At 44.9% G+C, this 24,406-nt stretch overlaps 1 protein-coding gene across 3 annotated transcripts in view; it reads right to left on the reverse strand.

Annotated features, from left to right (window-relative positions):
• TEC (tec protein tyrosine kinase) overlaps positions 1-24,406 on the reverse strand; it is a 189,914-nt gene that overhangs the window by 55,396 nt on the left and 110,112 nt on the right. For all 3 annotated transcript variants that reach the window (XM_068278541.1, XM_068278542.1, XM_068278540.1), the window contains exon 3: positions 9,547-9,651. In XM_068278541.1, coding sequence (XP_068134642.1) covers positions 9,547-9,651 — 105 coding nt within the window. The remainder of the gene's footprint in view (positions 1-9,546; positions 9,652-24,406) is intronic.

Raw genomic sequence — 24,406 nt, forward strand, 5'->3', positions numbered from 1 at the left:
ACTTTCCGCATCTCACATAGGTGGTCACCTTTCTGAAACTGGGAACTAATGTAATATACAAAAACTGTTTGTCTGCTTGGTTTTACTAAAACTGCACAACTTCTGTTACTGTCCTTCCCTCCCCCACCTCTCGCCCTCTTAGTTATCTCCTCTCCCCCCCCCCCCCCTTACGCCTTGCTTCCTCACCGCTTCCCATAAAATATAGAAAGTTGTCATATTGAAACAATGTAATTTTTACACATGCAAGTGTATAGTGGAATTCCATTTGCCTTGTCATTGTACTTTAACCCGTCAGCATCTTCAAACAAAATATTTTCTCTGAAGATGCTATACCCATACACCCCTCAGCCGGCAGAGGTTGTTGTTCTGTCTAATGAGGTCATGCAGAGTGGCACAGGGAGCGTTTGATATGTACCTGTTCCGGGCGGTTGCATCGGATTCTCTTCATCCACCTGCGGCGATACACTCCCGACATCCTCTTCTGACTTCTGATCACGTTACGTTATGGAGTCTCTTCCACCACCAGATGGCGCTGCACCGCTGACACTATCCTCTGAGCCCCAGTAACATATGTGATCGGAAGTCAGAAGAGGATGCCGGGAGTGCAGCGGTGTGGGTGGATGAAAAGAGAAAGCCAGTCCAGCGTATGGGACAGGTAACTATAAAAGATCCTTGCACCACTCTGCATACCCTGACAGGCTGCACACTTCCTCAGAAATCTGGCCCTGCAGCCAAATAAAGTTTTACTTTCTGTGGCTGCTAAAAGATTAAACAACTTCCTCAATAAACTTTGTAAAAAAAACCCACAAAAAACCTTGAAACCCCAAATAGTACAGAGCAAATTTTGAATAGTAATCAGAATGATAAGTGAATATAATAAGTATAGATGAGCAAAGTTGTTTACAGAACATCTGTTTCATGGGCAAAATATGCTGGTGTGACCATGTGACACTCAAATTAGGAGCAACAAATGCCAGACTAAGGCCTCTTTTCCACAGGCAGTAGATAGGCAGTGAAATGCCTCTCAAACTCTCACAAATGCTTGCTGCTGCCTGACAACTGCTCACTGCAATTTACAATCAGTGTGCTCATGGTGCTTGAACTATATAATGGGATTGGATATCTTGCAAGATCTGAAAAACTTTACCAAAAAACTCTCCACAAATGATTAAAAAACTGTCATCAAGTATAGCATATATATATATGTATATATATATATATATATATATATATATATATATATATATATATAATTACAGAGGGGCTGCAGCACACAACATGAAAACAGTGACAGGGGCTCTTGGTTACGCTTTAACGCGCCAAGAGCCCCTGTCACTGTTTTCCTGTTGTGTGCTGCAGCCCCTCTGTAATTATATATTTCTTATGGAGTTTGGGGACCTCCTGTGCTGCGTGCATGCTTTGCATAGAATTGCATAAAAATTTGGTTTGTGCTGCTTACCCCTTGGTATTTTATATATATATATATATATATATATATATATATATATATATATATATATATATATATATATATATATATATATATATATATATATATATATATTGATATAAGAAAGCATGGAACATTGTCTGCATAGAAGGAATCGGACTATACAGATAAGGGAAGGCATTTGCATCAGTATATTTCATAATGATGCATGCACACTGACTATGTGTAAAAAGCAAACTTGTGCATCCAAGTGGTCGCAAACTCTTCAGTAGGCGGGGATCAGAGGAGGAGAATCCAGCCTATATAACTAAGGAGACTTAGGGCACAGGCCACACCCTGATGGAACATCAAACGACGTGAACCGTGTAGGTGAGAGGAGCCACCGGCCAGTCATGGGACCTTGTTTCCAGCTCCCACGAGCGCAGAGACTACAGCTCGGCAGAGTGAGCGGCATGGACAGAATCCTGAAGTGCGAGCGGACGCCAGCGCGGTGAGAGAGCCTGGCGGTCTGCGGACATAGGAGTGAGTCCACCGACATCTGCCATTCCACCGGAGCACACTCGGTGCAGTGCACAATACTCCTAGGAGAATACACATGGGTCGATAGTGATCAGCTTACTGACATCTGCACTCCTGCTCTAGCTGCCCGGCCATCTTGTTTGCCTGCCGCCAGGATCATGCGGAGACATCTGGTTGGTCAGATGTTTATCTCTTCCGTTGCTGCTTCTGCCATGTAGTGTCGATAAATATTTAGAGAAAGTGCTTTGTACAGTGGCCTGAAGAAGGGCCCTACGTGCCCGAAACGAGCGTGTTGTTGCCTAATGCTTTTTGCTAATATATTAAGCCTACTCTACTACCAATTTTCATATCCTTGTTCTGGATGATTGTACATACCAGGAGCTTATTACAGAGACTTTTTAATGAATTTCTTTTGTATCTATGCTAATAAAGTTTTTTGATATTTTTGTACCATAAGACCTTACAAGATCTTGTATTTTTTGGTCCTTTCTATCTATATAAAAAGTCTATTGAGGTGAAGTGGATCACATCGAAAAGGACTTAAAGGTTTTTTGTCTTTTCCTGTATAGTAAAAAAGTCTACTTCCAATTATATTACTACAGCTTACTGACATGTCAGAAGCCTGAACTGGTATCCCTTCGAGTGATATGCAAGTCTGCACCGACTGCAATCGCTGCATACTGGCGACTTCTTCTAACTGCAAGTATCCACTCAAATTAATCTAACACTGTGAAAAGTGAGGAGGAATACATATAATGAAGGAGAAATGACTGTGGTATGGAGTAGTCGGTTATATACTGTATAATCGGAACAATCTCACAAAATCCATGATATCACTCATTTCCCCTAAAAGTATCTGGATGAGTTATTGACAACAGTTATTCCAGCATGCAATTGTGATTTGAGCATATATATATTAAGGAAGCCTAGCAGGTCACTAGTGATGGAAAAATGTTTCACTATGACAATGTGTGGTATGTTTATATGACCTCGGTGGAAGCCTCGTGGTTTTAATTATGGTTCTGCGCAGAATATGTTTTATGTTGTGCATGTTTTTTACTCATTTGTGCTGATGTGCACGTGTGTCCCAATAATTGTGCAATAAATAGGTGTTTTGGACATAATTTGAATTGGTGCGTTATACCTTTAATATTCATACTCTTTTAACTGCTCACTGCTGCCTGGTAACTACGGTACTTGCTGAGCACACAGTTCAACTGCCCATAGAAAAGAGGCCTAAACTGCCCAGCATTCTTGCAGTACAGTAGAAACAGCAGGCAAAGCATGACAATTTCACTGGAAATTATGCAAGTGACATAGCTTGCATTGCGGAAACAACGCAACTCACGTTATGTGCACAACATGTTACTGCCTGCACATGGCAATTTTACCAGTGGTTCGTGAATATGCTCCCAAGTGTCTACATGAGGAGATAAGACTTAGCATTCACAGGAAGTAGTATATGAGAAATTGTAAGACAACAGTTTGCAAAAATTAACAAAAATAAACTACCCAGCTCCATGCACTTCTACAAGCAAGCAAAGCCAAACAATAAGGTAATGAATGTTAAATGTTCAGGTCCAAAGGTAATACAGTATGTATAATTTACACTAAGCAACATGACTGCTTCGAGAATTTGTCTTGTCCAGGTTTGGGTATATTACTAATGAGCCTATTTATTATCAGCACAATACGGATCTGCCTACTCGGAGTGTTGCACATTTGGCGGCACTGATACAGTTGAGGCTCACTCCAGATGTGGGAACAGAAGTAGGGAACTTTCCTAAAATGAAAGGAAATGGATTTTTATGCGTTTACCTCAAGTCAAGGATACTTGAGGCGGGTTTAAAAAAAAAGTTAGACTCATCTGGGGCTTCTTCCAGCCCCTCATAGTCTCTGTGTCCCTCGCGGCAGCTGCACAGTCAGCTATTCATCAGCTGTTCTCGCCGTAATGATCCATGACCCATCCATGACGGCATCTTATGCTCATGCTCCCTTTGATTTCTGGCCCTTTGATACTACTGCGCCTGCGCAGTACGCTCCGGTCCACGTGGCGGTGATTGACAGCACCGCTCGCGCAGGCGCAGTACAGGCCGACCTCCAGGTCGGCCTGACGTCATCACCACGGACTGGGAGGCAGAGGCGGCAAACGGCTGCGAGCAGAGCTGCGGCGAGGGACATGCTGGGAGCTTGGGGCTGGACGAAGCCCGGGGTAAGTAGCCCTTATTTTATGTATTACTGCCTGATAACTCCTTTAAGGGACAGGAGGGGTTAATGGCTGCAATACTGTATGCAGTGCAGTCATTAACCCCTCCTGAGCCCCAAGGGCAGCGATTAACTTTGCTGGGTATACTTATACTTGAGTCAATAAGAAATTCCAGCTTAAGAGGGTTGAATATTGGAGTCGACTTTAACACGAGGCCGACTTGTATTTAGGTATATACGGTATTGATGGTTTGTCATTTTTCACATGGATTTGGTTGTAATATTTATTTTCCATAAACATTGTGTGCATCCTAACTGGGGCCACCATGCTGGAGGGGGTAGCAGCCAGGATAGGATGTGGGTGACAGCGGGCGGCGAGGAGGGGGGTCGCCCTCCCTCCCTCACCTGGGTCCCCAATCCCCGCTCCCCTCCAGCTATTTGCACAAAAAGTTGTTATAATATAATGTATGCAGTGAGCGGGGAAGCCTACCTTCTCTCCTTACTTCCTCCACTCGCCGCGTCACTTCCTGCAATGCCGCCCTCCGAAGTATAGAGGGCAACATTGCAGGAAGTCAAGTGGCAAGTGGAGGAACGTAAGGAGAGAAGGTTAGCGTCCCCACTCGCTGCCTACACATTTTAACACATTCTTGCCCAAATAGGTGGAGGGGACGGGGGACCCAGGTGAGGGGGGGGGGGGGGGGATGATCCGATCTGCTATGGACAAGTGTGCACCTAGTGTTGCAACAGATTTCGAAGAGTACCAGCCTGCTACTCAGTGTAACCTCCTTAGCGGTAATCCCGAGTCAGGCTTGGGACGGAAATCTGCAGCTCAAAGCTGTAACCCCGAGCTGGATCTATATAGCGGTATGATTTTAGGGGTCTAAAAGCCTGTGAAAAAATTGTACCTCTTTCAAACACTAAACTCCGGAATTAATCATAATGCCGGGAGGTTAACAAGAATTTATTAAACAACGTCGTAAAAAACCACAGCAAAAATCATGTCATGGGTACAGGCCTTTACACATGTTCTAGCCTGTTGCTGATGCAACGCAGTCAGACTCTTCTGAGTTCCAGACTGCTTCCCATACAGACTCCTGCTGTTCATGTCTAACCTTACCAGACTCCTGCTGTTCCTGCCCGAGCCTTGCCAGACTCCTGCTGTACTTGCCGAGCCTTGCCAGATACCTGCTGTCCATATGTAGCCTTGCCAGACTCCTGCTGTATTTATGTAGTCTTGCCATAGTCTTGCCACTCCTGCTTTCCATATGTAGACTTGCTAGACTCCTGCTGTCCCTGCCGAGCCTTGCCAGACTCCTGCTGTTCATGTCTAACCTTACCAGACTCCTGCTGTTCCTGCCGAGCCTTGCCAGACTCCTGCTGTTCATGTCTAACCTTGCCAGACTCCTCCTGTTCCTGCCAAGCCTTGTCAGATACCTGCTGTCCATATGTAGCCTTGCCAGACTCCTGCTGTTCCTGCCGAGCCTTGCCAGACTCCTGCTGTACTTGCCTAGCCTTGCCAGATGCTTGCTGTCCATATGTAGCCTTGCCAGACTCCTGCTGTCCATATGTAGCCTTGCCAGACTCCTGCTGTCCATATGTAGCCTTGCCAGACTCCTGCTGTCCATATGTAGCCTTGCCAGACTCCTGCTGTCCATATGTAGCCTTGCCAGACTCCTGCTGTCCATATGTAGCCTTGCCAGACTCCTGCTGTCCATATGTAGCCTTGCCAGACTCCTGCTGTCCATATGCAGTCTTGCCAGACTCCTGCTGTCCATATGTAGACTTGCTAGACTCCTGCTGTTCCTGCCGAGCCTTGCCAGACTCCTGCTGTTCATGTCTAACCTTACCAGACTGCTGCTGTTCCTGCCGAGCCTTGCCAGACTCCTGCTGTTCATGTCTAACCTTACCAGACTCCTGCTGCTCCTGCCGAGCCTTGTCAGATACCTGCTGTCCATATGTAGCCTTGCCAGACTCCTGCTGTTCCTGCCGAGCCTTGCCAGATACCTGCTGTCCATATGTAGCCTTGCCAGACTCCTGCTGTCCATATGTAGCCTTGCCAGACTCCTGCTGTCCATGTCTAGCCTTGTCAGACTCCTGCTGTCCATGTCTAGCCTTGCCAGACTCCTGCTGTTCATGTCTAGCCTTGCCAGACTCCTGCCGTTCGTGCCAAGCCTTGCCAGACTCCTGCTGTTCCTGCCAAGCTTTGCCAGACTCCTGCTGTTCCTGCCAAGCCTTGCCAGACTCCTGCTGTCCATATGTAGCCTTGCCAGACTCCTGCTGTTCCAGCTGAGCCTTGCCATGCTCCTGCTGTTAATGTCTAGCCTTCTCAGACTCCTGTGGTTCCTGCCAAGCCTTGCCTGACTACTGTGGTTCCTGCCAAGCATTGCCATGCTCCTGCTGTGAATGTCTAGCCTTGTCAGACTACTGCTGTTCCTGCCGGGCCTTGCCAGACTCCTGCTGTTCATGTCTAGCCTAGCCATACTCCTGCTTCTCCTATCAGGTCTTGACAGATTTTTACTTTTCCTTCCCAGCTTCACCAAACTCCTGCTATTTGTGCCCAGCCTCTATAGGCACCTAATTTTCCTTCCAGGCTTTGTCAATCTCCTACTGTTCCTGCCCATCATTGCAAGATTCCTGCCGCTCCTCATGCTGCTTCTGGCCAGCTTCATGAGACTCTTGCTGTTCCTGTCCAGCCTCTCAAGACTCCTGCTGCTCCTGCCTTGCCCCACTAGACGACTTCTGCTTAATTTTACCAAATGACTTCAGCCTCTCTAGTCAGCTACACCTGATGACTTTCACCTATCCTGCCCAGTCACACCTGTCTCATGTAATCATAATTATGGTAGAAATGATAATTATCGCAATGACACGTAATTTCATTGAAAATGTAATTTTCTCATGCTGATAGAACGCAAACATTTTTCTTATGCCCCATAGACTTCAATGCATTTATGAGAAAAAGTGTTTTTTCATATGCGAAAATGTGTTTTCTTATACGTCATACACTACTTCAATGCAGTTATATAAAATCTATGAAATATGAAATCTGCAGCTCAAAGCTGTAACCCCGAGCTGGATCTATATAGCGGTATGATTTTAGGGGTCTAAAAGCCTGTGAAAAAATTGTACCTCTTTCAAACACTAAACTCCGGAATTAATCATAATGCCGGGAGGTTAACAAGAATTTATTAAACAACGTCGTAAAAAACCACAGCAAAAATCATGTCATGGGTACAGGCCTTTACACATGTTCTAGCCTGTTGCTGATGCAACGCAGTCAGACTCTTCTGAGTTCCAGACTGCTTCCCATACAGACTCCTGCTGTTCATGTCTAACCTTACCAGACTCCTGCTGTTCCTGCCCGAGCCTTGCCAGACTCCTGCTGTACTTGCCGAGCCTTGCCAGATACCTGCTGTCCATATGTAGCCTTGCCAGACTCCTGCTGTATTTATGTAGTCTTGCCATAGTCTTGCCACTCCTGCTTTCCATATGTAGACTTGCTAGACTCCTGCTGTCCCTGCCGAGCCTTGCCAGACTCCTGCTGTTCATGTCTAACCTTACCAGACTCCTGCTGTTCCTGCCGAGCCTTGCCAGACTCCTGCTGTTCATGTCTAACCTTGCCAGACTCCTCCTGTTCCTGCCAAGCCTTGTCAGATACCTGCTGTCCATATGTAGCCTTGCCAGACTCCTGCTGTTCCTGCCGAGCCTTGCCAGACTCCTGCTGTACTTGCCTAGCCTTGCCAGATGCTTGCTGTCCATATGTAGCCTTGCCAGACTCCTGCTGTCCATATGTAGCCTTGCCAGACTCCTGCTGTCCATATGTAGCCTTGCCAGACTCCTGCTGTCCATATGTAGCCTTGCCAGACTCCTGCTGTCCATATGTAGCCTTGCCAGACTCCTGCTGTCCATATGTAGCCTTGCCAGACTCCTGCTGTCCATATGTAGCCTTGCCAGACTCCTGCTGTCCATATGCAGTCTTGCCAGACTCCTGCTGTCCATATGTAGACTTGCTAGACTCCTGCTGTTCCTGCCGAGCCTTGCCAGACTCCTGCTGTTCATGTCTAACCTTACCAGACTGCTGCTGTTCCTGCCGAGCCTTGCCAGACTCCTGCTGTTCATGTCTAACCTTACCAGACTCCTGCTGCTCCTGCCGAGCCTTGTCAGATACCTGCTGTCCATATGTAGCCTTGCCAGACTCCTGCTGTTCCTGCCGAGCCTTGCCAGATACCTGCTGTCCATATGTAGCCTTGCCAGACTCCTGCTGTCCATATGTAGCCTTGCCAGACTCCTGCTGTCCATGTCTAGCCTTGTCAGACTCCTGCTGTCCATGTCTAGCCTTGCCAGACTCCTGCTGTTCATGTCTAGCCTTGCCAGACTCCTGCCGTTCGTGCCAAGCCTTGCCAGACTCCTGCTGTTCCTGCCAAGCTTTGCCAGACTCCTGCTGTTCCTGCCAAGCCTTGCCAGACTCCTGCTGTCCATATGTAGCCTTGCCAGACTCCTGCTGTTCCAGCTGAGCCTTGCCATGCTCCTGCTGTTAATGTCTAGCCTTCTCAGACTCCTGTGGTTCCTGCCAAGCCTTGCCTGACTACTGTGGTTCCTGCCAAGCATTGCCATGCTCCTGCTGTGAATGTCTAGCCTTGTCAGACTACTGCTGTTCCTGCCGGGCCTTGCCAGACTCCTGCTGTTCATGTCTAGCCTAGCCATACTCCTGCTTCTCCTATCAGGTCTTGACAGATTTTTACTTTTCCTTCCCAGCTTCACCAAACTCCTGCTATTTGTGCCCAGCCTCTATAGGCACCTAATTTTCCTTCCAGGCTTTGTCAATCTCCTACTGTTCCTGCCCATCATTGCAAGATTCCTGCCGCTCCTCATGCTGCTTCTGGCCAGCTTCATGAGACTCTTGCTGTTCCTGTCCAGCCTCTCAAGACTCCTGCTGCTCCTGCCTTGCCCCACTAGACGACTTCTGCTTAATTTTACCAAATGACTTCAGCCTCTCTAGTCAGCTACACCTGATGACTTTCACCTATCCTGCCCAGTCACACCTGTCTCATGTAATCATAATTATGGTAGAAATGATAATTATCGCAATGACACGTAATTTCATTGAAAATGTAATTTTCTCATGCTGATAGAACGCAAACATTTTTCTTATGCCCCATAGACTTCAATGCATTTATGAGAAAAAGTGTTTTTTCATATGCGAAAATGTGTTTTCTTATACGTCATACACTACTTCAATGCAGTTATATAAAAATGTGTTTTCTCATATGTGAACATTTGTTTTCTGTGTATGGCATTTTTAATAATGATATTTCGCAAGGACTGACCAACAGTGTCTGCTTCGGAATTAGACTCTGTGATGACAAACATACCTGAAATGCATATTTATTCTGACAGGTGACTTGCTCTGTTCCATTCTTTACAACTTCCACACACTTGACTTTTGATATGTCCACAGATCCCTTCTTGTTTTTCTTCTGTAAAAAGTAAATAGAAGAGAGGGAGTCAGCATTTCATCTTTTCAAGGAAATCGAGGCGAGAGACCTATGGAGGCTGCCATATTTATTTAGTTTTAAACAATACCAGCTCCCTGGCAAGCCTGCTGAATTTTCTGGTCAATAGTCTAAATCACACACTTAAAGCAAGCATGCAGTTAATCTTGTCAGATGTCATAGACATCTGATCTGCATGCTTGTTCAGGGTCTATGGCTGAAAGAATCAGAGGCAGAGGATCAGCAGGACAACTAGGCACACATGACATCTTTATGTGCTTTCAATGTGATTCAGACACTACTGCAGCCAAAGAGATCCACAGGACAGCAAGGAAACTGGTATTGTGTAAAAGGAAATAAATAAGGCAGCCTCCATATCCCTCTCCGTTCAGGTGTACTTTAAGATTACAAAACAGAGTCCAGAAGCGACTGTTTTTAACCACTATGCTACGCAAGTACAGTATATTTACGTTGTTGCAAGTGGCTCCTAAAAGACACACAACATGAGTATTAGTTACTTGCTTTGAGGGCTGGTGCACACCGAGCGGCTTTTTGGGCGTTTTCAGATCCGCTTGCGGCTGCGGATCTGCTTGGTCAATGTATCTCAATGGGGTGGTGCACACCAGAGCGGCAGGCGTTTTGCAGAAACGAAAAATGCCTGGGTGAGGCATTTTTTGGATTGCGGATGCGTTTCTGCCTCAATGTTAAGTATAGGAAAAACGCAAACCGCTCTGAAAAACGGCACTTCAGAGCGGTTTTGCAGGCGTTTTTGTTACAGAAGCTGTTCAGTAACAGCTTTACTGTAACAATATATGAAATCTACTATACTGAAAACCGCAGCAGCAATCCGCAAAACGCTAGCAAACCGCCTCATAAAAATAAAAAAAAGCGTTTAAAAATCTGCTAGCGTTTTGCGGATCTGCTAGCGGGTTTTGGTGTGCACCAGCCCTAAATGAGCACAGCATGCTTGCTAGCACATACCTGCGCTCATTAACCCCCCTACCTCTAACTACATTCACTGGCCACCCACCCTCTGTGAGCCGATACCCCCACCCCCGCCCAATCCCCTGCAATTAACACAAAACCCCTCTCCCCATTCAAGTAGCATGGAGGAATACCAAGGATCTCTCACCTGATCTGGTTCCAGCAGCGATCAGGCCCCCTTCTGTACAGAACTGCTCTCAGCTTCACTATGCCTAATGAACTGGATCCTGGCTTGATGACGTCATCAAGTTGGGACCCAGTTCATTAGGCATAGTGAGGATGACAGCGATACTGTACAAAGGGGAGCCCGATTGCCGCTGAAACCAGGTCAGGTGACAGAACCTTGGTAATCCTCCATGCAGCCCAATCGCATGGGGGAGGGGTCTACACCGGGTGGGGTGCAAACAAGGGGCACACCTGGCTATCTAAAGGCGAGCAGATGAAGGGCACACCTGGCTATCTATGGGAGTGGGAGGGGGGCGAAAAGCACATTTGCCTATCTATAAGTGGGGGTAAAGGGGCACATCTAGCTAATGGGGGGGGCTACTAAACAGGCACATCTGGCCATTTGAGTAAATCTGGTGATCTATACAGGGGGTGGGGGAGGTAAAGGGGCACATCTGGCTATCTATACTGGGGGTGAGGCTATTAAAGGGGTACATCAGGCTATCTATACAAGGGAGGGGGGGGGGGGGGGGTAAAGGTGTACATCTGGCTATCTTTACTGGGGGTGAGGCTGTTAAAAGGGCACATCTGGCTATCTATGTTGAGTGGGGTCAAAAAAGGGGCACATCTGTATGCCATGAGGGTATATTATTGTTCTTATGCAAACACAGGCTTTTAATTACTGATACAGTGCAAAGAAAACCAAAAACAATTGAAAAAAATGCACATTTATTTCCAAATAATATATTGTCGCCATACATTGTACTAGGAACATAATTTAAATGTTGTAATAACCAGGAGACATGGGCATATAAAATGAGTGGGTTTAATCTACAATAGCACTTTTTATTTTCAACCTATAAGGGCTGAAATCTAAGAAATATTGACTTTTTCAGGCTAAGTTCACAGTGGGACGTTAAAGTCGCGCGTTAAAACAGCATTTAACGCAGAATAACTCACTGCAATGAAAAATCAATGCCCTGTTCACAGTGCACATGTTGCGTTGGTGTCTAACTCTGCACGTTAAGTAAAAGTACTGCATGCAGTGCTTTATACACGTTATTAGCTGCGTTGGACTGTTTGCACATTCTCAGTAATGACTTGGAAGCATACTTTTCATGGAAACAGTAAATTCGGGCGCCTGAGGCTAGTGGACAAATCGGGCGCCGCCATTCACTTCTATAATAAATATCGTTTAATGGGCGCCCGGTAGGAAAAAAGGGCGCCGGAGAAAACTAACGTTTTAAAAGCGGCGCCCGGAGACTTAATGTTTTATTACTGTTTCTCATGATTACACATTATTTAATGATTTATACATGTTTAAATATTATTTTTAAACGAAAACCAGTACAATATTTTTCCCAAACATTATTTTTAAACGAAAAACATTACTTTTTTTTTTTTTTTTTTTTTTTACATTATTTTTAAACGAAAAAAATAACAGGGGGGTCTTAGGTTTAGGCACCAACAGGGGGGTCTTAGGTTTAGGCACCAACAGGGGGGTCTTAGGTTTAGGCACCAACAGGGGGTCTTAGGTTTAGGCACCAAAAGGGGGGTCTTAGGTTTAGGCACCAACAGGGGGGTCTTAGGTTTAGGCACCAACAGGGGGTCTTAGGTTTAGGCACCAACAGGGGGGTCTTAGGTTTAGGCACCAACAGGGGGGTCTTAGGTTTAGGCACTAACAGGGGGGTCTTAGGTTTAGGCACCAACAGGGGGGTCTTAGGTTTAGGCACTAACAGGGGGGTCTAGGGGTTAGGGGTAGGTACAGGGAGGGTTACTTAGTAAATTTTTTTTTAAACGTTATTATGCGTTTCATTATTTAAACGAAAGATTAACGTTTTTACAATTGCCGATTTAATACACATTATTTAATGATTTATAACGTTTAAAAACATTACTTTTAAACGAAATACATTTTTAAACGTAATCCATGTTTATCGTTAAAATCCCGGCGCCCTTTTTTCCCATCGCCCCTTTTTAACGTACGCACTTTTCATTGCCTGTATTTTTTACTGTATCTGCTGTATGCGACGGTAACGCTGCGTTGCCACTTTTTGGGCGTGTTGCGTTGTAAGCTTGCGGTGCGACTTTAACGTGGCATCAAAACGCAACGTCCCACTGTGAATCTAGCCTCAATGTTTTCTCATTACTGTATTTCCTTTAAAATGTCTATAAAATAAAATAATTCTTAGCAAAAAGTATCACCAAAGAAAGCCTAATTTGTAGAAAATTGCTCATGTTTTTAGGGGAATAACCTAGGGTAGGTGTGATGATTTGCTCAGCTGCCTGTGCAGGCAGCCAGCCTTTTGACCATTGTGTAGGTTTGCATGCTGCAGGACTCTGGAAAGAACAGCTTCTGTGGGCTCTATTCATAAAAGGTTACCGCAAGTTTTCCGCTCAAAACAGCGGATTTTCCCGTCCATTTAGCAAAGTGGGCATTCATAAAAGCTGTTCCCGCATGAAAATCTACAATCCCCCAGCAGAGCGAGAAATTTCCACCTTCTCCAGTGTTTTTCTAGATTTATCTAGAAAAAAGTAACAAAATGGCCATTCATAAAGATTAGAGGAAGCGGTATGTGGACGGGAAATACCGCTTCCTCTGATTTTGCGGATTACATACAAGTGAATGGGACAGACCTCCCAGAGAGAGCAGTGCACGGAGGGACTCTGCCGGATGAAGTGTTTCCGCATGCCTTCCGACAGCTTACCGCCAGCTTTCAGCGGGAGATCTCCGCTCTTGCATCGCAGCTGGCAAGATTTTTTTGAATGACCACCCAGAAGTGTAAAATACCGCTGCGGTATTTTCCCTCCAGGAGTTTTTTCGCCACAACTTTTTTATGAATGACCACCCAGAAGTGTAAAATACCGCTGCGGTATTTTCCCTCCAGGAGTTTTTTCGCCACAACTTTTTTATGAATAGAGCCCCCAGAAGTGTAAAATACCGCTGCGGTATTTTCCCTCCAGGAGTTTTTTCGCCACAACTTTTTTATGAATAGAGCCCTGTCAGTTTTGCAGCTTGTGCTTGCAGAGGAATTTGCATACGTTGTCATGCAAATTGCCTGGCCACATTCATTGGAGGCGTGTACTATAAGTACTATGTCTTTCCCACAATGCTTCGCTGTTCATAAGGATTTCGTCCTATGTAACACTCCTGGTGGGGTGTCAGCCTTGCTCTTTATTTGAACATCAGCTTAGAGTAATTCCTTAATCTGCGCTAGGCAGATTTCCCTGGTGCTGTTAGGATTGTATTATCTGTATTGCCTGTTCTGTCTTGTCTTGCCTGTTTGCCATTGTCCTGTCCCTATGGTGGTTGACAGGAAATGGTTCTGATCTCTGTTCTTGGAGTATAGCTGGTGCAGCGGTTGCTACCAGCTATCTCTTCTGTTCTGTCTCCTGGGATCGCGCTAGCTACTTTTTGCTAGCGCTGGGGATCCTTCTGTTCTGCAACTCTGTCTCCTGGGATCGCACTAGCTACTTTTTGCTAGCGCTGGGGATCCTTCTGTTCTGTCTCCTGGGATCGCGCTAGCTACTTTTCGCTAGCGCTGGGGATCCTTCTGTTCTGTCTTCTAGGATCGCGCTGGCCACTTTTCGCTGGCGCTGGGGATCCTTCTGTTCTGCTACTCTGTACTTGGATCGTGCTAGCCACTTTTCGCTAGTGCTGTGGATCCTATCTCTCGATTGTCCCTGTTTTCGTGTGTCTGTCTGCTACGCTTGCTGGAGGCTCGGTGAGGTAACCGTTAAGCAAGCGCTCGCGTCCTCTGTTTCATGTTTGTCTGTTAATGGTTAGTTAGGCGTGCTTGTCTCTATTGTGCTTATCACGTGGAGACCGCGCATAACTGTGTGCACTGTTGCGAATGAGTGCGGTGTTCGCGGTTAGCTAGCATTTGTTATTTTCTGTATCTCCTCATTGTATTATTTGCTGTGCCTTTGCTAACCTCGTATTCTGTTCTGATCTGCCTTGTGTCTTGTCTGGCGATCGCACTTCTCGCGATCGCGTTCCTATTTCATATCTGCTGTTGTGTGTGTGCGGTTGCGGGGTGGCGACTGGATTGGCACACACACATACAACCTGTCCCTTTGCTCATTCTCATTCGCAATCGCCTCTCTTGCGATTGCGTTCTGCGTTTTGTACAATTCCTGTCTGGCATTTGTGGAGGTACAGAGGATTGGTTCCTCTGCACTCCCCAGCGCCATCTGCCGACAGGAATTTTCCCTCTACGGGTGCGTAGCACCTTTTGCTTGGTTCCTGCAAATTATACGCTTGTGGAGAATTTCCGCCTTGTCAGCGCACGCGTTGTGCGCTGATCACGGGGAAAGTTCCACAATCGTTACAGTAGGGTAGTGGTTAATGGTCAGCAAAGCTGAATAGGGGACAATATTCATACATTATTTATACATTTTAATGCAGCCATTCCAAAGACATTTTCCATAGAAAAAGTCAGTCATGTGACCCAGAAGTACCTTTAGCAAGTATGGAGCTGGCAGTGGGTGTTCTATCTAGAGAACAGCTTTTACTCTTCAGCTCCCTCCTATGACCAGCTATTCAACTGGAGCAGATTCTTATCTTTGAGAGACCTCAGCAGCTGTAGTACTGACCATAAAGAGGTACCACTTCAGCAGAGGGAAGGGATGGAAGCAGTCAGGTGTTTAGCACTCACACAGCTTCATAAAGGTGATAATGAGATAGAGGAAGGATTATGGACAGTTTTATCTCCAGTAAATAGGAAATGTATCTATAGGACTTCAAGTCAAGTATTTTAAATATATTTACTGCATCATATGCATTAAAAAAAAGCTTTTGCTCCTGACTACTGAAGCCACCAGCGGGGGACACTTAACAACCTCCCAGTTTTTCACTGCATACTGGAGAGACCTTTCAATAACAACGGCGGACTGTGAGTAGTAAGCTAAGTACGGCTATAGTGGAGGAGAGCGGGATTGGGCCGCACAGTGGCGTAGTGGTTCGCACTCTCGCCATCCAGCACTGGGTCATCGGTTCGAATCCCAGCAAGCACCATCTGCATGTAGATTGTATGTCCTTGATGTGTCTAAGTAGGTTTCCTCCAGGCACTCCAGTTTGCTCCCAAATCCCCCCAAAAAACACACATATAACTTAATTGGCTTCCCCCTAAATTGACCCTAGACTATGATAGACACATGACTATGGTAGGGATTAGACTGTGAGCTTCACTGAGGGACAGTTAGTGAAAAGACAATATACTTTGTAAAGTGCTACAGATGATGTTGGCGCTATATAAGTACTAAATATGAATAATAATAGTAATTATATTAAAACTGAAGACAATCAGAACAATTCACGAATCCCACTGTTGACGCTAGTGATTGAGAATTTCTATTCAGGTCCGGTGTGCAGACTGCAACCAGTGATAACTAGTGCTGTACTGAGTAGCATAGTCTGAGTGGATGAGTGGCTGTGGATGGTATGTGATACGCTCTGCTTTGACTAGTACCGCTTGAGATTTCATTGATATTTATTTTATGATATTTTGAGTGTTTCCAGATATTTATTTGCTTGGTTTTTGCACTTCTACTTCTAATAAGATATATACTTGAGCGCAGGTCATATTTGTATTCATTTTGTTCGGGATTTGGCAAGAGAGGGAGTGTTTGCTTCATTGTTTTACCTTGTTGGGATTAGCGCTGAACTCTGCTTTCTGCATTCAAAAATGGACTAGAGCTTTGGTTGATTAAATAAAAACTGAACATAATAAATCAAAGTACTGCTCCACCTATTCAACATTGACAAGACGGACGCCTTAATGCATAAAGATCTAATGCTGGGGATACACGGTACGTTTCTGTACCGTGCATCGACCAGCTGATCCGGCCAGCTGATAATATTCAGCTGGCCCTATCAAGCCGCTCGACTCCCGCCCGCTTGATCCCCGCCTGCGGACAATGGCAGGGTATCAAGCGCTGATAAGGAAGCGCCGGTGGGGTCGAGCGGCAATCGATGCGCGGGGACGCGGCTGGGGTCGATCCGGCGGCTAATCGGCCGCCGGATCGACCCGTGTATTCCCAGCATAAGGTCCAACTCCTTTTTCAAAAAATGGAAACTTTTTATTGGACTGTATTTTTCAACAACTGAAATCCAAAATCTGATGAAACCATTTAAATATACCGAATGGTATGCAACAATGGACCTTCTAGATAAATTAGGCCCCTTACGTATTCACTAAAGTTGTTTTCTTATTAGAATGGTACTAATAGGTCGGCAGAACATGAGGGTAGAGGGAGGTGGGAGGGGTTCCTAAAAATGAGGACAAGAAAAAGTATGCCTTTTGAATGATATAACTTCACTTTTATTCTGTAAAATTATATATCTGTGCGATACTCTTGTTACCAGGGGCGTAGCAATAGGGGGTGCAGAGGTAGCGACCGCATCGGGGCCCTTGGACCAGAGGGGCCCCAAAGGGCCCTCCCTCAACTACAGTATTAGCTTTCTATTGGTCCTGTGCTCATAATAATCACTTCTATAGATACTTTGAATAGTGGTAATCATTAACACACTGTCCCCCATCCCCTTCTTGCACCTCTGACACTGTAGTTGCCATTGGCAGGTTTTGGTGCGCCGTATCAATTGTTATGTATAGAGTGCTTGGGGGCCCCATAGTAAAACTTGCATCGGGGCCCACAGCTCTTTAGCTACGCCACTGCTTGTTACTCTTGAAAAACTTAATAAAACGTTTATACAAAAAATAAATCAAAGTAAAATCAGGACAGTCAATCCCTTTCAACTGCATTATGTATGGTGAAAAGCAACAATTCTGAAAGATTGTGCACAAGGAGGAGCTGTGGGAATCAGCCATCACATGGCTTCAACCAAAGATCTGTTCTGAGGTTGACCAACCCTTTGTGTAACTGCTACTTTTTCCTTACTAAGTAGCAAAACTTCAATCCTCCTCCCAGAGGCTCTTCTTTCTGTGGACAGTAACAGCTGTATTTACAAGCTTTTTTTGGTCTCGCACAACCACAGCCTCAGTTTTCACATCTCTGATAAAACCCCAATCTCAAACACAGGTCAGGATCAGATTTCAGAGCAGATGTAGGTATAGTCTATCCCAGTGATCTGCAAACTCGGCCCTCCAGCTGTTACGGAACTAGAAGTCCTACAATGCATTTGCCTTTATGAATCATGACTGTGGCTGTCAGACTCCTGCAATGCATTGTGGGACTTGTAGTTCCTTAACAGCTGGAGAGCCAAGTTTGCAGATCACTGGTGTAGCCTGATGTCATTATACAGTCATTACAGGGACCTTATGGGACAAACTTATTCAGCTGCCAGGCAGTAGAATACAAGAGATGGGGATTATGGGACCAAGAGGGAAATGTATACAATGAAACACACACGGCAGCAAGATGTTTTATGATTAAAGGAATTATGTCATATAAGTAACTTATAGTGGTGCTGCTAAAATCCTGTATGCTTCGAAAATAACATGGTCTTCTGTGTGTAAAACCGTACATTACAGCATAATGCTGGTTTGTTTATCAGCCCCCTAGTCTGGAACCTGGATGCTGAACACTTCCTGTATCACTAACTGTCTGTGCTATAAGCTGCAATCTTCTCAGACAGATTCAGCCTATGCTGTCTTTTCAGTGTTCTAATATGACCCGAGGCAACAGTTGTAAAGTTATGCTACCTAGTAGCAGACAGTTTAACAACAACAAAAAAACGTGCTCAGGTTTGATGGATCATACAAGATCTCCAGCATCCTCCAGCTCAGGAGAACTTTAGTGACCCAATGCCATGTGGAGGCTGCACACTGCAATTTCACCAATACACACAACAGTTATGTAGCGCACATTAAAGTGACATTGAAGCGGAGAAAAAAGTATGACATAATTAATTCTATGTGTAGTACGGATAATTAATAGAACATTAGTAGCAAAGAAAAGTGTCTCACATTTTTATTTTCAGATATATATATATATATATATATATATATATATATATATATATATATATATATATATATATATATATACACACACACACACACAGGTCCTTCTCAAAAAAATAGCAGATTGTGATAACGTTCATTATTTTCTGTAATGTACTGATAAACATTAGACTTTCATATATTTTAGATTCATTACACACAACTGAAGTAGTTCAAGCCTTTTATTGTTTTATTATTGATGATTTTGGCATACAGCTCATGAAAACCCCTATCTCAAAAAAATTTGCATATCATGAAAAGGTTCTCTAAACAAGCTATTAACCTAATCATCTGAATTAACTAATTATCTCTAAATACCTGCAAAAGATTCCTGAGGCTTTTAAAAACTACTCAAAACCGCAATCATGGGTAAGACTGCCGACCTGACTGCTGTCCAGAAGGCCATCATTGACACCCTCAAGCAAGAGCATAAGACACAGAAAGAAATTTCTGAACAAATAGGCTGTTCCCAGAGTGCTGTATCAAGTGGGAAGTTTAATATTTCCAGAGTGAGACAGGCACACCATCCGTTTCTCGGGGTGCTTGGTGAGGTGGCATAGGCAGTGCCACACTCGAAATCCAATCTCAAAGATCTCACCAGCACACCTCAAATTAAAGCACACCTTTTATTGTGCCAGTATCCAACAATTGTTTCGGAGGCCACGCAGGGTCCCCCTTTATCAAGGCATATGGTTACATCGCACATACATAACAATTCCTCTATATACACTCCTAATCACCAATACCCCACCCGAAAAAAGTGACCTCACAAATGACATCATGATTATTAGCATAGATAAACACAATCTATCTTTGCAAAATATAGATCATCAGAGGGCTATTCATATTCAACACATATCTCTGTGTGTACCTCATATAACTCTTCTCCTGCGCCTGCCATCATCAGGTGCGCCCAGATCGCCCCTGGCGTATCGTGGTCCTAATTGATATATTCAAACTCCAATGCCTTCCCCCTCCGTCCGTTACCTATTAGTCGCTGTCCTCATCCGACGGAGTACTCCCCGCCGATCCCGCTTGTGGGCGTGCCTTCCGTGCATCTCCACACTCCCATTGGATGGACGCCATGCTGATGCACGATGACGCGTATGCGGCCTCCACGTCGCATGCGTCACGTGTCAAAACAACACTGGCGTCTTGCGTATGCGGCTTCCACGTCGCATGCGTCACGTGTTGAAACACTGGCGTCGTGCGTAGCGTGTAGTCAGGGAGACCGGGGAGGGTGCGTCAACAGACCCCAACCCCGCCCCCATCCCTCCACCAGCCAAAACGTCCATTCAGGGAGATCGAGGCGGGCGTGTCAATAGACCTCAACCCCGCCTCCACTGGCCACGTATATCCCCTCAATCGTCTCTAAGAGTAACAGCAAATATTGTGAATATTGTGTACAGTCCACCGGATAAGCATCAAAAACGATGCTAATTCATATCATAAATATGATAAATATGCATTTACAACTGTCCTCAGGACTAGTAGTTCCTTAACAGTGGACTTAGTAAGGCAATCATCTCCCCATAACTGTATATAAGTCACTTCTGGTGGGGAAGGCATAGAGCCGAATAAGCATATAATTTCAAACTTTATTACTCACCACCTGCGATCTCGGGGCACCTCATGATACAAAACGTTGCCTGGAGAGGTGGAAGGGACTGTCTACAGACTATCATAGGGACAAGGCAGGGACAACTCTTGGGCAACCACCCAAGTCGCAGAGCCAAATACAGGAGGTGAGTCCCTTTAAGTTGAAGAGCAAGTTTGTACCACCAGGTGACTTTCCGAGCATTGAAAGTTTCAGTAATATGGTCAAATTCGAGACCAAGAGAGGAGAAGGGAGCAGGAAGTCGCACCCCAATCTGACTAGAGCAGAAAGGGATGTGATTAAACGTCTGAGGAACGATGACACCATAATCATAAAGCCAGCTGATAAGGGGGGAGCAATTGTGATCATGGACTATGAAAAGTATAGAGAGGGCATACTTAACATGTTGAGTGATAACAGCACCTATGCATGTCTGGGCAGTGATCCAACCAATAAAATCAGACATAAATTGGGGGAACTGTTGGAACTGGGTTTAAACAGCGGTTGGTTAACAGAAAATGAATATGATTACATGCACATCTCTTTTCCTCAGAGACCAGTAATATATGGACTCCCAAAAGTCCACAAGGAAACAAACCCATTAAAATTTAGACCGACTGTATCTGGAACGGAATCGGTAACACAGCCTTTGGCTCAATTTATCGATTTCGTTCTACAGCCATTGGTGAGAAATCTGCCAGCCTATTTAAAGGACACAAATGACTTCCGTTTTGGCTGGTAGAGGGATGGGGGCGGGGTTGGGGTCTGTTGACACACCCGCCCCGGTCTCCCTGACTACACGCTACGCACGACGCCAGTGTTTCAACACGTGACGCATGCGACGTGGAAGCCGCATACGCAAGACGCCAGTGTTGTTTTGACACGTGACGCATGCGACGTGGAGGCCGCATACGCGTCATCGTGCATCAGCATGGCGTCCATCCAATTAGGACCACGATACGCCAGGGGCGATCTGGGTGCACCTGATGATGGCAGGCGCAGGAGAAGAGTTATATGAGGTACACACAGAGATATGTGTTGAATATGAATAGCCCTCTGATGGTCTATATTTTGCAAAGATAGATTGTGTTTATCTATGCTAATAATCATGATGTCATTTGTGAGGTCACTTTTTTTCGGGTGGGGTATTGGTGATTAGGAGTGTATATAGAGGAATTGTTATGTATGTGCGATGTAACCATATGCCTTGATAAAGGGGGACCCTGCGTGGCCTCCGAAACAATTGTTGGAATTTTGTGGATACTGGCACAATAAAAGGTGTGCTTTAATTTGAGGTGTGCTGGTGAGATCTTTGAGATCAGTGGGAAGTTTGTGGGAAGGAAAAAGTGTGGCAGAAAATGCTGCACAACGAGAAGAGGTGACCGGACCCTGAGGAAGATTGTGGAGAAGGACCGATTCCAGACCTTGGGGGACCTACGGAAGCAGTGGACTGAGTCTGGAGTCGAAACATCCAGAGCCACCGTGTACAGGTGTGTCCAGGAAATGGGCTACAGGTGCCGCATTCCCCAGGTCAAGCCACTTTTGAACCAGAAACAGCGGCAGAAGCGCCTGACCTGGGCTACAGAGAAGCAGCACTGGACTGTTGCTCAGTGGTCCAAAGTACTTTTTCGGATGAAAGCAACTTTTGCATGTCATTCGGAAATCAAGGTGCCAGAGTCTGGAGGAAGACTGGGGAGAGGGAAAAGTCCAGTGTCAAGTACCCACAGTCAGTGATGGTCTGGGGTGCCATGTCAGCTGCTGGTGTTGGTCCACTTTGTTTTATCAGGGGTCAATGCAGCTAGCTATCAGGAGATTTTGGAGCACTTCAAGCTTCCATCTGCTGAAAAATTTTATGGAGATGAAGATTTCATTTTTCAGCACGACCTGGCACCTGCTCACAGTGCCAAAACCACTGGTAAATGGTTTACTGACCATGGTATTACTGTGCTCAATTGGCCTGCCAACTCTCCTGACCTGAACCCCATAGAGAATCTGTGGAATATTGTGAAGAGAAAGTTGAGAGACGCAAGACCTAACACTCTGGATGAGCTTAAGGCCGCTATCGAAGCATCCTGCGCCTCCATAACACCTGAGCAGTACCACAGGCTGATTGCCTCCATGCTACGCCGCATTGAAGCAGTCATTTCTGCAAAAGGATTCCCGACCAAGTATTGAGTGCATAACTGAACATAATTATTTGAAGGTTGACTTTTTTTTGTTTTAAAAACACTTTTCTTTTATTGATGAAATATGCTAATTTTTTGAGATAGGAAATTTGGGTTTTCATGAGCTGTATGCCAAAATCATCAATATTAAAACAATAAAAGGCTTGAACTACTTCAGTTGTGTGTAATGAATCTAAAATATATGAAAGTCTAATGTTTATCAGTACATTACAGAAAATAAGGAACTTTATCACAATATGCTAATTTTTTGAGAAGGACCTGTATATATATATATATATATATATATATATATATATATATATATATATATATATATATAGTTTTTATGTAACATTGCATCATTCTCTGATATATGCAGTTTACACATTACACTCAGCATTTTAAAGTGACCTTGAGCACGTGTTAAAAATGAAATAGTGTCTTACCTGGGACTTCCTCCATCCCACCGTAGGCTGCAAGGTCCCCCGGCGTCCTCGTGGCTTCTCTCCCGGTCCCGGCTGGCAGCTCCGTTATAGGACGACTTCGGCCTGCTTCCCGCTTTGCCGATATGCGTAATCACACCGGCCGGTGTGAGAGTCCTGTGCATGTGCGGTTGTCTAATATTGAACTGCACATGCGCAGGACTCTCACCCCGGCTGGCGTGATGACGTGTAGCCGGCCGGCATGATTACGCATATCGGCAAAGCGGGAAGCAGGCCTGACGACTTCAGGCCGAAATCGTCCCATAATGGAGCCACCAGTCGGCACCGGGAGAGGAGCCAGGACGACGCCGGGGGGACCTTGCGGCCTGTGGTGGGATGGAGGAAGACCCAGGTAAGTCACTATTTGCTTTTTAACGAGTGCTCAGGGTCCCAGTACATTATTTCACAGAGCAGAGCCGATGACTTTTTCAACTTTCCTCTGCAGGAAAACCATAAAAAAACAATGAGAGACATTTGAGATAAGAGCTTCAAAAGACAGTGTTGCCCACGACATTTTTTGGGTTGCAGAGAAGCTCTTTTGCATAGATAACAACTGAAGTTTCATAACTCTTCCTGTACTGGAAACAATATCTGTGCTACTAATATTTTATTTCTTAGCTGTACTACAAATACAATTCATTATATCACATTATATTCACTTCAGATTCCCTTTAAAGTTGAGATGTTACCTAAATAAAATTGCGCTATTTGAACAACACATATGTAAGGTGTAAGTACTGGTGTTGATGCGGGTTACCGCAATTTTGCTGAATATTCCCCAATAATCTGAAAAAATATATTTCAGATACTGATGGCATTGGCAGCCACCACTGTCTTCCAGTTAACTTATTGGAAATGTACCCCAAAGGCAGTACTCCCAACTGCACTTTCATACCTCCCAACTTTTTGAGATGAGAAGGAGGGGCACTTAAACCACACTCCTGCCACACCCCTGATCACACCCCCAGCACACCTTGAATCCCACATACCATAAATATGTCATAAGAAAAATATGTTGTTTTATAATTCAAAATGCATTAGTCCTTTCTATGCTGGTTCATTTTCTGTCATATTAACATTTGAAAATCCTACTAATATTATAAATGGGAAAGTTCGGATGTTTGGATGTTTGCATGTTTGGATGTTTGTTACTCGATCACGCAAAAATGGCAGAACGGATTTGAATTAAATTTGGCACACATAGTACATTACCTGGAATAAAGTACAGGACACTTTTTATTCCCATAACCAAAAAGTGGGCGGAGACAAATACAAATTTAACTGGGAAAATGTAAACTGCAGCCATTCTTACACTGTTAATGGTAGGGTTCTCAAACTTTGCACAGTTAGTCGCTGGGTGACTAGGATTAATATTCAGAAAGG

Source organism: Hyperolius riggenbachi, chromosome 1 (assembly GCF_040937935.1).
Source record: "Hyperolius riggenbachi isolate aHypRig1 chromosome 1, aHypRig1.pri, whole genome shotgun sequence".
Classification (NCBI taxonomy): Eukaryota; Metazoa; Chordata; class Amphibia; order Anura; family Hyperoliidae; genus Hyperolius; species Hyperolius riggenbachi.